General features: G+C 38.2%; 1 protein-coding gene across 1 annotated transcript in view; it reads left to right on the forward strand.

Moving 5' to 3' along the window:
* Window positions 1-2,335: 2,335 nt before the first annotated feature.
* Window positions 2,336-17,659, forward strand: part of C3H14orf39 (chromosome 3 C14orf39 homolog) — a 57,235-nt gene continuing 41,911 nt past the window's right edge. Inside the window, exons 1-4 of the mRNA XM_055132073.1 lie at window positions 2,336-2,396; window positions 2,485-2,541; window positions 3,583-3,709; window positions 10,047-10,136. Of these exons, the coding sequence (XP_054988048.1) occupies window positions 2,348-2,396; window positions 2,485-2,541; window positions 3,583-3,709; window positions 10,047-10,136 (323 nt within the window). The 5' untranslated portion in view covers window positions 2,336-2,347. The remainder of the gene's footprint in view (window positions 2,397-2,484; window positions 2,542-3,582; window positions 3,710-10,046; window positions 10,137-17,659) is intronic.

Genomic DNA, 17,659 nt, shown 5'->3' on the forward strand with positions numbered 1-17,659 from the left:
GTGTTTTGGTTTATCAGATAGGCAATTAGATGTGGGTTTAGAACTCAGAGGATAGGCATTGTGAATGTTGCTATTATTTAGACTCCCAGAATTTAAATCCATGTATGTTTTGAAGAATGTCAGAGAATGTCAGAGTCTGAGAGAAATGAGATGGAGCATGTAGCTTAGGTTTCTTCAAAAATGTACCAATCAAATGTCAAATATTTGAATTGGGAATAAGTGATCTGCAACAATGTGCCCTAGGAAGAATCCTTTCTGACAATGTGACACTGAAATAAAACCAAGTTTGTAGGATAATGTGGTAATGGTGAAATCGGAGCATATTAGTGCTGGTGGTAGTGGTATGAGATATAGCTGTTAGTGCATGGTTGTGATGTCTTCACCACCAGTTCTGTGGTATGAGTTTGGGTATTGCTCCATGCTATTTTGCCCCTAAACCTTTTCTGTAGCTATTCAGGGCATTTTGTGGTACAAAGTAATTTTTTAAACAAAGTTTGTTTTTGCCTAAACCAGTATCAATTTCTATTATTCACTGTTAATAACTTGAATTGATGTTAGAAATCTACATAAGTGACAGACATTTTTGAGTCATGGGTGTTTGGTTGTATTGAAAGTTGTAGATAAGAATGTGATATTTAAGAGTATAGAGTGAGACTAGAACCAATCCTAAGTAAATTATAACATTTAATGACTAAGTAAAAGAGAGGACTATAAAGAGTAAAATCTAAATTACTAGAGCTACAAGAATAATCAATAAGTACAGTGTCACAGAAGCCAATATATCGGAATTGTTGGTTTTCACTTTATATTTGAGGAAACTGAAGATATGTTAAGAAGTTTGCTCTAAGCTTAGACTCAATGTCAGAAACATAGTTGGACCCTTAAGTATCTGAGTACGAAGACTGTTAATGAAGTAGATGGCGTATGTATGAGTGTCGTATGTGTGTACATAATTTTTACAAAAATTGAAAAAGACCCGTTCAATGCGAAATTAAATTCTGATGGTTGATTCAATTGTTCTTGAGTCTCATGTTAAAGTTCTTAGCATTTTAATTATTATTCTCCAAAATATTTCAAGACCATGGTTACGAAAAGGACTGAACAGTCGTATGTATGTATGTATGTATGTATGTATGTATGTATGTATGTATGTATGTATTTAATTGATCTATTTTTGTCTTCAATAAGAGTCCCTGACACGTTCTCTGCTCTTTTTGGACTCTAGCCCCCCACTCCGGGGCGTGGCAGGAGTGTGGTGGCAGGACGGTTCCGGGAGGAAGGCGTGATCGCCGCGGGTCGGTCTCGAGGGGACTCCTAGTCTCGCGGGGAGTGTGATCTAGTTCTCGCGCGCGGTCTCCCCCTCGCGCGGCGCGCTCGGCCTGGCGGAGGCGCGATTTCGAGTAGCTCTAGGAGCCGTGCTCGGGTCCCCGCTTCCCGGACCGTGAGTGGCGTCTGGGGTATCGGCGTAGGAGGGGCGAGGACTTGGGAGCCCTCGAGGGGCCGAGGAGCGGGGACGGTCGAGGGAGCCCTGTGAGGTGGCCGTTCCCCGGGCGGGGGGGGGGACTTTCCGGGCAGGGATGTTGGGGGGTAAGGGGGGGAGGTCTATGTGCGGCCTGAGGAGACCCCGAGGCGGCGTTCCGGAGGCTTCCGGGCTCGTGCGGGCCCCCGTCGTCGCGGGACGCAGCGCGGCTCGAGGCACGCCGTGGGCACTGCCGCGCCGGGAAGTGGCGCCCCGGGAGGGCGCTGGGCTCGTGGGGGCGACTCACGGCCCGTGGGACTGTGCTTGTGGAGTGGGGCGCCCAGCCCCGCCTCCGGCGCGCGTGTTCGGTCAGGAGCCTGGGCGGGCCTGTGAACCGCGCGCCCCTTTGAAATTCTCGGCGACAAAATGTTCGCGCGAAGATGGCTCCGTGCCTGTGGCCAGGCCCCCCGCTCTAGCTGAGGGGGTTTTCTGGCGGCGTCTCCCCACGTTTGGTCCCCACGCCGCGAGGGCGTATTCCGCACTCGAGGGTTTGGACCCGGGGGCCGCGGGCGCGGCGCTCTTGGGTCGTCCAGTCACCGTCGCGGCGGGCGCGCGCGGGAGGCAGCCGGCCCGGCGCGGCTCTGGAGTCTCTCGAGGGCTGAGGGAGCCTTGTGGACTCCGGAAGATTCACAGGTTTAGGGCACTGCCCCGGGTCACTATTGGTGAAGGCTCCCCAGGCCAGTGTCACACATGTCATTTTCTCGTGGGGATTGCTGAACTCTGGAAGGTGATTCTTGAAAAGAGGCAATTCAGGGGGAAAAAATTGTTTTATGTATATATATATATATATTTTTGTTTGTTTGTTTTGTTTTAAATACAGCATCCAAGATGAATGACTCCTTGTTTGTCTGTTTGGACAAGCTGTTGCTAGAATTTGGTAGGTATCAAGTGAAAATGAAGTAGGTAACTCTTTGTCATTTTCATGGAATGTTTTGACAGTGAGTTCACAAAAGAATTATTTTTAGTTTTCCAGTATGAACAAGATAAAAGCGCTAAAGAAGATCTGATGCATCGGATTAATAGTAAGTAGTTTTGCGTGGTAAAGTTCTTTTAGTCTTAACTTTTTATTGGTGGATCAGGTAATGTGTGGTGGCCTTGTTTGGGCTAACATAGTGGTGACTTATATGCCAGTTCTGTGGAATGTTTAATAATGAGCTATTCACCGCGATTGCAATTTTTCAATGATGAGTTGCTGCATTCATCACCGAATTATTTTTTATTGAAGAATTTTGCTTTAAACAGAAATAACCTCTTACATTAGTTGAAAATGTTATTTTTAGGAGTGACCCCTGATCACAGAGCCAGAAGTAAACCCTGAGCACCAGAGTGTGGTCCAAGAGCCAAAAAAGAAAATGTTACTGCTCTTAATTATCACAGGTTATTTAAAACAATTTGACTGAGCAATGAACTATTGTAAACTACTTTATGAAAATAAAATATTAAAAAAATTGCAAAAAAACCCACACCCAAATCAATTTGAGTGAAAGTTTAATCTTTCTAGAAATCACCAAAGAAAGGCCAGGATTTATAGACATACATTTTTAAGAGTAATAATTGTGAAAACTAAATTAGTGAAAAGGCAAAGCAAATTACACAAATGCAATACTTGAAGGCCTACATAGAAACCAACAAAAGAAAACAAACCATTCACTCTCTGAGAAGACAGTTTCTTATCTTTCCTGTGATAAAAATTAATAGAATAAATGAAAAATTTTAACTTTCTATTTACTCACTAGTAAAAATAAGTGGGTTGAAGGTACACTTACTAATTTTTTGGCATGGAATTAATAAAAATTTTCCATTTGTCAAAAGCAAAACTCATGTTATTATTATGTGTGAAGAAATGTGTACATAAAGGCATAGCATCCTAAATGCCGTTGATCTCATGTATAGCCCTCTATGTTAAAGAAGAATAAATATTTACTTCTCGTAACACAAATTCTTAGCTTTTTGATCTAGTAAAGATCCTCTTTTTTAGGTAAATTGACATACTCATTTTTAAAAAACAAATTTATTTTTAATTTGTGATTTATACTTTTAAGAGAAAATATCTCCTCTTCCAGAATGCCTTGAAAATATTAAAGAAAACAGAGCAAATATTTGTAAAATACATGAAACTATAAACAGTATGGATGAGGAAATTGGTTATTACCATGAGCATAGTAAGGAGATCAAGGACAACTGTAATACGTGAGTATTTTAGAGAAATAGGTGTTGTTTAACAATTACTAGATTCTTTTGTTTAAGGTTTCTGAGTTTATAGTTAAAGATACTTGTTTTAAAGTTGTAGTTTATATTTGCTCAAGTCTTACGTTGCCTTATTTTCCACTGTTAGTTGCGATCAAGGGGTAGAGGAAATGTAGGTTATGATAAATTAAGAAAATAAAATATTGATATGTTTAAGAATTTAATGTGGACAAAAACCATAACTGTTGATAGAATTCTTGAGATGGAACTGATTAGATAGCAAAGCTCCAATATTAAAGTCAATAAATATAAAAAATAAATTTTTTATGTGAAAATAATATATTGGAGACACTATGGTAGAAACAGGTCTGGGTTCATTTTCTTTTTTGCATGTAGCTTGCCAGTTTTCCCAACAACACTTGTTGAAGAGGCGCTCCTCATTCTACTTTATATTTTTTGCTCCTATATCGAAGATTAACTGACCATATACCTGAGGGTCTGTCTCAGGATAATCAACTCTTTCCTATTGATCTGAAGATCTGTCTTCATTGCAATACCATGCTGTTTTAATTACTACCACTTTATAATACAGTTTAAAGTTGGGGAAAGTGATGCTTCCCATCTTCTTTCACCTAAGGATTTCTTTTTTTATTTAGGGGCTGATGGTGTTATTGTTCCATATTAATTTCAAAAATGTTTGATCTATTTCTTTGAAAAATAACTTGGATATCCTTATATAGACTGCATTGAATCTGTACAGTGCTTTGGGGGAGTATTGCCATTTTGATGACATTATTCCTCTAGATCCATAAGCAGGGGTTGTGTTTCTATTTGATTTCTTGAAGTCCTCCTTGATTTCTTGAAGTGTTTTGTAGTCTTTTTTGTACAGGTCTTTCACCTCTTTAGTAACGCCGATTTCAAGGTATTTGGTTTTCTAAGGCACAATTGTGAACAGGATTTTTTTTTTGTTATTTTTTAGTTGAATCACCGTGAGGTGCAGTTACAAAGCTTTCATGATTGAGTTTCAGTAATACAATGCTCAAACACTCATCCCTCCACCAGTACACTTCTTCCACCACCAATGTTCCCAATATCCCTCCCACAACCCCCCTCACACTCCACCCTTTGCTTCTACATAGGGCAGACAATTTCCTTCTTACTCTCTTTCTGCTTTGGGGCATTATGGTTTGCAATACAGATACTGAGAGGCCATCATGCTTGGTCCTTTATCTACTTTCAGCACACATCTCCCTCCCATCCTGAGTGATCCCTCCAACCATCATTGATTTAGTGATCCCTTCTCTATCCATGCCTTCTCCCCCAGCTCATGAGGCAGACTTCCAATCATGGAGCAGTCTTCCTGGCCCTTGTCTCTACTGTCCTTGTGTGTTAGTCTCATGTTATTTTATATTCCACAAATGAGTACTGTCATTCTATGTCTATCCCTCTCTTTCTGACTCATTTCACCTAGCATGATCCTGTCCATCTCCATCCACTTAAAAGCAAATTTTATTAACCCTAACCCTAACCCTCAAGACTTACGTTGCCTTATTTTCCACTGTTAGTTGCGATCAAGGGGTTATCTTTCCTAATAGCTGCATAGTATTCCATTGTATAGATGTACCATAGTTTCTTTAATCAGTCATCTGTTTTCAGGTACTTGGGTTGTTGTGCCTTGTCTTGTGCCTAATCTTAGAGGGAGGTTTTTGTTTTTTCCCACTGATTATAATATTTGCTGTGGATTTATGGTAAATGAGTTTGACTATTTTGTGGATAGTTCCTTCAATTTTCATATTTTTTTAGGATTTTTTTATGAATGTATGCTGGATCTTGTCAAATGCTTTCTCTCCATCTATGATGTGATCATATGATTTTTTATTAATATGTTGAAGTATGTTGATTGACTTACATATGTTAAACCATACTTGCATCCCCTGGATAAATCCTCCATATATATGTATATTTACTTATATATATATACATATATATAAAATTACTAACCCCCTCTGTTCCATTTCTTTTTTTTTTTTGCGTTTTTGGGGTCACACCTAGAGATGCTCAGGGGCTACTCCTGGCTCTGCACTCAGGAATTACTCCTGGTGGTGCTTGGGGGACCATATGGGATGCCGGGGATTGAACCCGGGTTGGCCTCATGCAAAGCAAATGCCCTACCTGCTGTGCTATCGCTCCAGCCCTGTTCCATTTCTTCCTTCAAAGAAAGTATTTCTTTAATAAGCTTTAGTCTAGTCACTCTGTCAGTTGTGACAGAGCAGTGTTGATATCTTCAACTACTATTGTGTTATTATTAATGTCTTCAAGTTTATTAGCACTGTTTTAAGTATTTTTTTGGTTCTTCATTAGGTGCATGTACATTTAGGAGTGTGAGTTCTTTCCACTAAGAAGTAACTTTCACTCTCTTTTTTAACCTTTTCAGCCTGAAGTGTATGTCATCTGATGAAAGTATGGCCACCCTGGCCTTTTTCAGGGGATTATTTGCTTAAGAGTTGTCTTTCAGCATTTGACTGAGTCTGTGCTTGCTTCAGCTATTCAGATTTGTTCCTTGAGGGCAGCATAATGTTGGGTTCAATTTTCTTTTTTTTTAATTTTTATTTTTTAATTGAATCACCATGTGGAAAATTACAATACTTTCAAGCTTAAGTCTCAGTTATACAATGCTGAAACAACCATCCTTTCACCAGTGCCCATATCCCACCACCAAAAAAAAAAAACCACAGTACACCTCCCATCCCGGCCCCCCCCCTACACCCCTCCTCTCCTCCCCCCTCCCCCCCGCCTTGTAACTGATAAATTTCACTTACTTACTTTCTGTTTACTTTGGTTACATTCAATATTTCAACACAAACCTCACTATTATTGTTAGGAGTACCCCACTAGAGTCACACCTGTTGTGAAGAGATATGAGGTTTTGGATTTCTGTACTTTAGCAACTAAGTTCAGAGAGATTTCTTCCAGATATTGGATCATTGTAAGCTTATAAACCCCATCTGTGGTCGTCATAATATGGCGGTCACCACGCCCTTCACCCCTGGCAAGGAAGAGGCGCGAGAGAGAAATACCTTTCCCTTCCTGGCCGGGCATGGGGCCGAGGCTTAGTTCTCCGTCAGGAGACATTCTGCGAGGAGCTGCCCATGCCGAAAAGTTTAGCTGGCGTCTGGAGTCACGCTCGTGGAGCTGCGGAGAGGCCGCACACACGTGCGGCCCCCGGGATCACATCTTGGCAGCAGCTGGTTCAATTTTCTAATATATTTTGTCTCTCTGTATGTCTTAATTGGTGCATTTAGCCTATTGACATCGAGAGACATTGTTGTCATGGGGTTTTGTGCCATCTTTCTGCAGGAGTTTGGCATGTTTGTGGAATTCATCTGAAAGAGCCCCTTAGTTCTTCTTGTAACAATGGGTTTTGAGTCTGTGAGGCTCCTGAGTTACTGTTTTTCTATGAAGTTTGTGTATTGAAGTTGTGTATTGTTCCTTCAAATTTGAATGAGAGTCTGACTGGCTAAAGTGTCTTTGGTGAGGTGTTTTTTTTTTTTTTCACTATATCCCACCACTGAAGAAAATTTTTGATGTGTATTTCAAATGGAATTAAACAGGTTATAAAAACAATAGTAAGAACTCTACTTGATAGTGTAGTTACATATAGCTAGAAAACAGAAATATGTATATCACTGTTTACAGTGAATATATTTTAAGTACACCTTTATTTCTTAAGGAATTTTAAAATACTAAGAATAGATATAATGTAATCTTTGGTATTATTTTATTTCACTTGGGGGAATATTTTTAAAGAAATGATTAGAAAATCAGACCAAATATGTATATACCAGTTCTGTTAACAACAAAGAAACTCAGGATAAAAACAATCAAGGAGAATATACTGTATTTGCATAAGATACTAATATATGTTTATAGTAAGATCCGAACAGTGTGTTAAAATAAGTTATCTCCAGTATTGAGTTATGAATGATAATTTTTATATATACCTTTTTTGCTTCCAAATGTGCATGTATTTATTTTTAATTTGGAAAATTAAAAAAATTAGAGGAAACATTTGAATAATACTTAGGATATCAGCTCCCAGGGTATATGCTAACTTTATTTTTTTTACATTGTTAATAGTTCTTGAGTCTTAGATATCCAAGATGATTATTTTGTTATACAGTCTTAAAATTCATTTTTGCCTATTTTCTTTCTAGCTCAGGAAGACACAGCAACTTGCCTTCCTAAGTTTCAAGGTGTAAATGTTTTTCTCTTTAGCTCTTGTCCAAGCACTCTGAATGTTTTCTCCAGGAGAATTTCTTAGGGACTTAGAAGTATAATAAAGTGATATTGCAATGTTGTAGCAACACATAATCTAGCCACCTTGTATGTAATCTTTCCCTCCTAATTGTTCTAAACAGGCTTTATGTAAAACTTAGTGGATATTGATAGTTGAGCATGTTTATGTTGCATAAATGAAGATAGTAATGATGATGGGAGATGAAATATTTTTCTTTTTCTTTTTTTTTTTTAATTTTTTATTGTGGAAAGTTACAAAGTTACAAAGTTTTCAGGTTTAAATCTCAGTTATACAATGCTCGAATACCCATCCCTTCACCAGTGCTCATATTCCACCACCAAGAATCCCAGTATAGCTCCACCCCGCCCCCTCACACCCCAAACCCCCCCACGCCCCTAGCCCCCCCACCCTAAGGCCCCCCCGCCTGTGTAACTAATAAATTTCACTTTACTTTCATTTTGATTGCATACAATATTTCAACAAAACTCACTATTATTGTTTGGAGAGTCTCTCCCCTAAAGTCAGACCTGCTGAAAAGGAAGCATTAGGTAATTTGTTTTCCATTGCTGAGGATGAAGAAGTGTGAGGTCGAGTGACCACACTTAGCGGCCTCTCAGTTTTGGGTTTCTGTAATTTAGTATTTTAGTAACTAAGTCCAGAGAGATATCTGCCAGAACCCACATCCCCAAAAACAAAAGCAACTGGTGTTGGCGTGGATGTGGGGAGAAAGGGACTCTCCTTCACTGCTGGTGGGAATGCCGACTGGTTCAGCCCTTTTGGAAAACAATATGGACGATTCTCAAAACGTTAGAAATTGAGCTCCCATTTGACCCAGCAATACCATTCCTGGGAATATATCCCGGAGAGGCAAAAAGGTATAGTAGAGATGACATCTGCATTTCCATGTTCATTGCCGCTCTGTTCACAATAGCCACAATATGGAAAAAACCAGAGTGCCCGAAAACAGATGATTGGCTAAAGAGGCTCTGGTATATTTACACAATGGAATACTATGTGGCTGTCAGGAAACATGAAGTCATGAAATTTGCATACAAGTGGATCAACATGGAAAGTATCATGTTGAGTGAAATGAGTCAGAAAGAAAGAGACAGACATAGAAAGATTGCACTCATATGTGGAATATAATGTAACTGAGAAGTACAAGTTGGCAACGAAATATTTTTCTTTATGGAACTTTATTTCCCCAGAAAAAGAAGGGATCCTGTATATTTAATGATTATAGTCATTTTTCTTTTTTTCCTTTTTTCTCTGCATTTTTTATATATTTTATTTTCATAAAGTAGTTCACAATAGTTCATTGTAAATAATGTTCAAACATCAATCCCACCACCAAGCACCTTCCCACCACAATAAGAGGGACGTGTGTGAAGGTTGTTGTATGTTGTATTTTATTCTGGAGCCATTTAAGCCCATATATAAGAGAATACAAGCTAGTATGTTAAAACCAAACAAATGTGTGCTACTTTTGGTATGTAAGTGGGCTGTCGTATAAGAGGTTGTGCTACTGCAAGTGTGACCATGAGCTTCAGGAAATTCTGCGTTGCTGTCTTCCGGGAGCTTTGGTTTAGTCTCTGGATTTTGGCTGTTGAGGAGATTACATGGCACCAGGGGCAGTTTATGGGTAATGTCTGCCAAGCTACTGAAAACTGGGGAGCTGGGAGAGGAGGCCCAGTCCTGATCTGAGCGGACTTGGAGGTCTCAGTCACGGGGCCCACATATCTGGGTATTTTTGCCGGTTCCCACTAGGGTGAGGCTTGTCTGAGTATGTGGAGGGTGGCGGTTGTGGAGGTTTTCGGCTGCCGGGGTTCTGCTTGGTGCAGGGAGGGAAACTCAATTCACCCCATTCCAAGGTGCCCCAATGTCAATCCACCTCACTCTTGAGGTGCCCCAGTGAAGACAGCCTGGTGCAGGGTCAGGACATTCTGCCCATTTCGCTTTATTTCTTACAATGAAACATTAAAAAAAAATTACTATGTTATTTTGTTCTTATTCTGAGATGCTATTTATGATTTTTTTCCATAGCTGGAAGCCAACCTGTGATGTTTTTCATAAACATGAAGACTATATGCAGAACCAGTTTGCTACTTATCAACAAACTGTTGAGAAAGACAAGTATAGTATCTATCTTAATTTAAATGTATAAATTCTATAAATTTGGAATTGCCTACCAAAAGTAGCACACATTTGTTTGGTTTTAACATACTAGCTTGTATTCTCTTGTATATGGGCTTAAATGGCTCCAGAATGTATAAATTCTATAAGTCTTAAAAAAACATGGAGAACATATTTTTTAAGAATGTTAATTGAAAAATGTAGCAATTTTGTGTGTAAATTTCTTTTTGGAGTAGGGTTTTTGGGCCACACCATATAATTGACTCAGAGGTCACTTTTAGAGATACTGAGGGACCATATGTTGTGCTGGGGATCAAACTAGGGTGGATTGCATACAACACAAGCATCTTAGCCCCTGTGTTATCTTTCTGAATCCATTTGTTTTCATTTTTTTAAGTGTAAATCCAGTTTTCTAGACCCTGGATGCCTCTGGTGGTTTGCCTATTAAAACTCTATACAACTTCAGATATGTTTAGATATGGCCTTAGAAACTATCAAATAGCAATTATAGCAGAGTGCTTCAATTAGTGGTTTTTATAACTGAATTATAAGCAAAGATCTGGTAGTAATTGCTGTAGAATTTTAGCATGTAAAAATTTGGTGCATTAGTGTACTTCATGTTAAACCCCTATTTTTCAGATTATTTATTTAGTGGGATATTATGGAGAATGCTAATAGATGTGTGGGTTTATTTTATTATGTATGAAGTCACATGATCTTGAGGATTAATTTAATTAGTTGATATAATGAAACAAGGATATGTAGATATACCTCAGAAAAGTTTTACATATTTATATATTTAACATAATTGAATGAGGACAATATATAATTTAATATTTTTTTACTCTTTTGTCCTGACTTAATTCAGAAGACACTTATAATATTCAGATTTGAGGGAGATAGCATAGCAATATAATACGTGAATTTATTGCAAAATGATTGCCACAATAAGGTTAAATAATAAATCTATCACCTAAATGATAGTACTTAATGTGATAGACATTAATCTATCACATAAGCAGTATTTTGTAGTGAGTGTGTTTAAGATATATGCTTTACCAATTTTTAAGTATGTATGTGTATAAAAATAGTATGACATTCACCATGCTGTATGTTAGATCTCCAGAATTTAGTCATCTCATAACCTTTGACCAGAACCACATTTCCTTTGCTCTTTAGTTCTGGCAATCACCATTTTACCACTTAGCATATTTTTTAAGATCTGTCCACCATGTCACAGATTGCATGATTTCTTTTTATGGGTGATAATTTTCCAGTTATGTTTCATTATTATCTGTATCTCACTTTTTGTTTTGTGTTGAGGCAGACTTGATGGTTCTTTGGGCTATCTTCTGGTTTTGTGCTGGTATCATTCCTGGTGGGGCTTGGGAACTCATATAGAGTATAGAGGATTTAACCAGATTCAGACATGTACAAGGCTAGCATCCTACCTGCTATCCTATCTCCCCAGCCTTGAACTTCATTTTCTTTTTCAAAAATATTTTTCTATAATATAGTTTCATTTTGTTTATTAGTCATTGGTTATTTCCATGTCTTCTCTATTGTGAATATTGCTTCAATTTTGGTTTGCAAATAACCTTTTTGAAATAAGACATTTCATTTTCTTTGATGATATACCCAGAAATGGATTGCTGGATCATATGATGGTTATATTTTTAATATTTTAGGTACTTCCATACTATTTTCCATAATCAGTTTGCATTTCTGCCACTAACGCATAATGTATAAGGACTCCCTTTCATTGTATTCTCATCAATACACAAGTATCTTGTCCTTTTAAAATAGCCATTCTTATGTGAGAGGATAATATGGTTTTGACTTGCTTTCCCTGATGATCAGTAAAGTTTAGAACTTTATTTTAATCTTGTGCCTGTTTGCCATCTGAATGTCTTTGCAAAATATCTCTTTAATTCTCAATTTTGTTTTGTTTAGTTTCTGGGTTACACCTAATGATACTCAGGGCCTGCTTCTCGTGGTGCTTGGGAGTAGTATCAGAGATCGAATCTGGGTCTTCTGCATGCAAACCATAAGTACTTGCATGTTGAACTACCTCTCTGGCCCGTCCTATATTGTAATATATGATTTATTAGTGATTTTGAGTTATGAGTTCCTTATATACTTTGGATTTAACTCCCTTACTAGTTTGAACATTTTCTTTCTATTCTGTAGCTTGTGTCATCATTTTACTGGTTGTTACTTTTACTACACAGCAGCTTTTTAAGTTTCATGTAGTCCCACATATTTATTTTTGCTGCTTTTTGTTTATAAATAATGTCATCTATAAATAATGATAGCTCTATTTTTTTTTCTTTTTGGGTCACACCCAGCAATGCACAGGGGTTACTCCTGGCTCATGCACTCAGGAATTACTCCTGGCGGTGCTCAGGGGACCATATGGGGTGCTGGGATTTGAACCCGGGTCGGCTGTGTGCAAGGCAAACGCCCTACCCGCTGTGCTATCACTCCAGCCCCGATAGCTTTATTTCTTTTTCAATTGGATTCCATTTATATATTTTCCTTGCCTCATTGCTCTGATGTAACTACAAATTGAACACCACTTCTGTTGCTCTATCATTGCAACCTTTGTTATCTTTTTCCCACTTAAACCATTCTGCTAACTTCTTAGCTGTTTCTCTATCGCTCATAGACCCATCTTGCAATTCAGATCTTTCTTAACCTAAAATGTGGTTATTTTTCATTGAATTAAACTTCGTCAGTAGAAACCCATAACTCTTCTAGAAGGTCTCATTCAGGATCTCAACCTAAAGCTCTTTCTGATTTAGACCTCTAACTACTGCTTGTTATACTGGAGTGATAGCACAGTGGGTAGGGCGTTTGCCTTGTACGCGGCTGACCCGGCTTCAATTCCTCCGTCCCTCTCAGCCCAGCAAGCTACCGATAGTATCCCGCCCGCATGGCAGAGCCTGGCAAGCTACCCATGGCGTATTCTGTATGCCAAAAAACAATAACAAGTCTCACAATGGAGATGTTACTGGTGCCCGCTTGAGCAGTCGATGAACAACGGGAAGACAGTGCTACAGAAAGTGCTTGTTTTGATATCATATAAAAAATTTGTTGCCAAGACCAATATGAATGAATTTCTCCTTATTTTTCTTAGGATTTTTATGGTTTCAGTTATTTCATGTAAACTTTTGTTCTGTTTAGAGTTTGTGAGTGTGTGTGTGTGTGTGTGTGTGTGTGTGTGTGTGTGTGTCTGTTATGAGATAGGGATACTATTTCATTCCTCTATATATCCAGTTTTCTCAGCACATTTATTGAACTGACTATGATTTCCCTGCTGAGTATTTTTGGCTCTCTTTTCAAATATTGTTTGATTTTGGACATAGAAATTCATTTCTGTGTTTTTGACTCTGTGCCATTAGTCTTTTTATTTTTATGCCAGTAGTATACTGTCCTGATTACAATATCTTTGTAGCATAGATTGAAATTTGGAAGTTTGAGCTTCTGATTTCATCTTGAGATGAAGGTTGGCTATATGGGACCTTTTGTAGTTTAATAAAAGTGTTAGCATTTTCCCCTATACATTTGAAATTGGAGATTTGATAGGCATTAATATTGACAGACCTAGGTACTATAACTTAACATTAATTTTTCTGATCAGAGAAAACAGGGTATCTTTTAATGTATTTTTGTTTTCAGTTAATTTTATTATTTCTTATATGTTTCAGTGGATAGATTTTTCACCTTCCTGGTTTAATTTATTACTAAATGGCTAGATGTTTTTAAGTATGTATTATAAATGAGATTGGTTTTTAAAATATCTTTCTCATATAGTTTATTGTTAGCATATAGAAATACAACTCAGTTTTGATATTGATACTAAGTTTTGTTTTTTGAAGTAAAACATTTTATTTGGAGGGCTTTTGAAGGTGTGGAGGGGAAGAGAATGAGAGAGAGAGATAGAGAGAGAGAGACAGAGACGTGCTCAAGAGAGAACATAGGCTTCTGCAGAGAGAGCCCCTACAAACATCCCAGCATTAGACATTGAAAGCATGGAAGAACACATCTCAAGAGGGGAGGTTCGGGTGACACATGTGCTTGGGCGCCACATGTGCTCAGCTACATAGGCGCAAACAGAACATGGGCTCGGGCAGCATATGCGCCTTGATATTGATTTTTATAGGATGCATTTATCTTTTATTTTACCCCCAAATTTTATTTTAGTAAATCACTGTGAATTATAAATAGTTGGGTTTTTGATATACAATGTTCCATTACCAGTCCCGCCACCAGTGTCAACAACTTCCCTCTACCAGTGTTCCCTGATTCCCTCTCCTCCCCCACTTGCCCCAGCTTCAGCCTGCAGTCTAGACAGGTACCTTTTATTTTTTATTTTTATTTTTATTTTTTGCTTTTTGGGTCACACCTGGCGATGCACAGGGGTTACTCCTGGCTCTGCACTCAGGAATTACCCCTGGCCGTGCTCAGGGGACCATATGGGATGCCGGGGATTGAACCCGGGTCAGCTGCATGCAAGGCAAACGCCCTACCCGCTGTGCTATCTCTCCAGCCCCTAGACAGGTACCTTTTAAATTTGGTTATTGATGTTTGGTTCTCATGATTTCAGTGTTATTCATTCTGTGGTTTTGATATTTAGCTTAATACCACCAATGTACCTGAATGCTCTGCCCCTTGCCCCCATTGCTTCTCATCTATCATTTTCCCCCTTCCCCTTCACTCTATTTCTTACCTTCTGCCTGTACTGTGGGGTCAAGGGTGATCTAGGCATCCCCCTTAAATCATTGCATTCCTCATCCAGTTACTCTGAATATAATATTTAGATGCATATATTTTATATGTATGTATAAATATCACATATAAGTGATATCCTGGTTTTGTCCTTCTGGCTTATTTCCTTTAACATGCTGTCTCCCAGTTCCATCAAAATTGCATGATTCAGGGCTGAGGTGATAGCACAGCGGGGAAGGCATTTGCCTTGCACATGGCTGAACCGGGTTCAATTCCCAGCATACCATATGGTCTCCTGAGCACTACCAGGAGTAGTTCCTGAGTGCATGATCCAGGAGTGGCCCCTGTGCATTGCCAGGTGTGACCCAAAAGGAAAAAAAAAAAAGGAAAAAATTCCATTAGTTTATTTCTTACAGATGTGTAGTATTCTATTGTGCGTGTGTGTGTGTGACATATTCATAATCCACTGATCTGTTGTTGGATATCTAGACTGGTTTCAAATCTTAGCTATTGTACTAAGTGGTATAGTGAATAGTGGTGAGCATATGTCATTTTGAATGAATACTTTTCTGTCCTGGAGGTAGATACCCAAAGTGGAATTGCTGGGTTATCAAAAGGTAGGTCAATTTTAAGTTTACTGGGAACCTCTATAACTGTTTTCCATAGCAGTTGAACCAGACAACATTCCCACTAATAGTGGATAAAAGTTCCTTTTTCACCGTATTCCCGCCTACACAGATTGTTCCCATTATTTTTGGTATGTGCCATTCTCACTGGTGTGATATGGTATCTCATTGTTGTCTTGATTTGGATTTCCCTAATAATAAGTGATGGTGAGCATTTTTACATGTGTCTGTTGGCCATATGTTGGTCTTCCTCAGTGAAGTCCCTTATCATTTCCTCTCCTTATGTTTTGGGGAAAGTTTTAAAATTTTCTTGTTGCTGATCATTGTGACTACTTTTTATGTCTTGGATATTAAACCTTTATCTGATGTGTTGATCGCAAATATATTCTCCCATTCAGTTATCTGTCTTTTAGTTTTACCCTGTATTTCTTTTGCCATGTAAAAGATGTAATTTGATGTAGTCCTGTTTGTTTATTTTTGATTCTGTTGCCTTTGCCAGTGGCATTGTATTAATGAAGACAACTCTCAGTAATGGGAGTAGCTAGGGATATTTTCATAGATTCTTGTTTGATCCACTTTGAATTGACTTTTGTCTAAGGTGTGAGATACAGATCCAGTTTTAATTCTTTGCACGTGGTTATTCAGTTTTGCCAGTGCTATTTTTTGAAGAGGCTATCTGTACTCCATTTGATGCTTTCAGCACCTTTGTCAAAAATTAGCTGGCCATATATTGTTCTTGGATATGCTATTCTGATCTGTAGTAGGTCAGAAGTCTGTCCTTATTTCAGTACCATGTTATTTTGATCACTATGACTTTACAGTAGAGTTTCAAATTAGATAATGAAGTATCCCTCTCCCTGGTTCTTATTTTTCAGTATTGTTTTGGCTATTTGGGGTCTTTTGTGATTCCATACAAAGTATATTATGAACTTTTTCTAAGTCCTTGAAGAATGAAATATTTTTCTCGTTTTTAAGGTCTTCTGTTTCTTCATTAAGTGTTTTGAAGTTTTCATGGTATGGATCTACCACTTCTTTTGTTAATTCCTAGGCACTTGATGTTCTTGGACACTATTTTTTTTTTTGGTTTTTGGGTCACACCTGGCGATGCACAGGGTAGGTTATTCCTGGCTCTGCACTCAGGAATTACTCCTGGCGGTGCTCAGGGGACCATATGGGATGCTGGGATTTGAACCCGGGTCGGCCGCGTGCAAGGCAAACGCCCTACCTGCTATGCTATCACTCCAGCCCACTATTTTTTTTTTATTTTTTATTCCTAAAAACTGTTTTATTAAATTTAGACAGAAAACATATTTGGCACCATAAAGATAAGGTTAAACTTATTTCTATTAATATAAAAAGATGGATACTTATCAGCTAGATTTTAGCAGGTAACTTTGCCTTTGGATAATTTAGTTAACATCCTAAAATAAAAACGTATAAAATTCTTAATTTTATATAAACATATAACAAAAAATCTAATTACTAAATTGGAATTTTGTAGATATTTATTTTTTTATTTATAAGGATTTATTTTATGTACTTATATCATTAATTAGTCATATAAGTGTACATAGTAACTTGAAAATGTATTTAAATTTCACCTTAACTCTTTATCTGATGATTATGTGCAGCATTTTCTTCATTCACTATGGTGTTTTTTGTTTGTTTTCTTGGAGCTTGAATTTCTTTCATTTTTTTTTCTTTTTTTATTTAATTAATTTATTTATTTTTAATTCGTGAATCACCCTGAGGGCACATTTACAGATTTATACACTTTTGTGCTTATGCTTCCCTCATACAAAGTTCGGGAACCCATCCCTTCACCAGTGCCCATTCTCCACCACCAGTAAACCCAGCATCCCTCCCACCCTCCCCGATCCCATCTCCCCCCACCCCACCCTGCCACTGTGGCAGCAGCCCACTATTTTGAATGTGATAGATTCTTTGATCTCTTGCCCGAATGGCAGAGCCTGGCAAGCTACCTGTGGCACATTCAATATGCCAAAAACAGTAACAACAAGCCTCACAATAGAGACGTTACTGGTGCCAGCTTGAGCAAATCAATAAGCAACGGGATGACAGTGATACAGTGATATAAGAATGTGACTGATTTTTGTGTATTAACTTTGTAGCTGGCCCTTTGCTGTACTGTTTTATTGTTTCTAT

This window comes from Sorex araneus, chromosome 3 (assembly GCF_027595985.1).
Source record: "Sorex araneus isolate mSorAra2 chromosome 3, mSorAra2.pri, whole genome shotgun sequence".
In the NCBI taxonomy this organism is placed as follows: domain Eukaryota; kingdom Metazoa; phylum Chordata; class Mammalia; order Eulipotyphla; family Soricidae; genus Sorex; species Sorex araneus.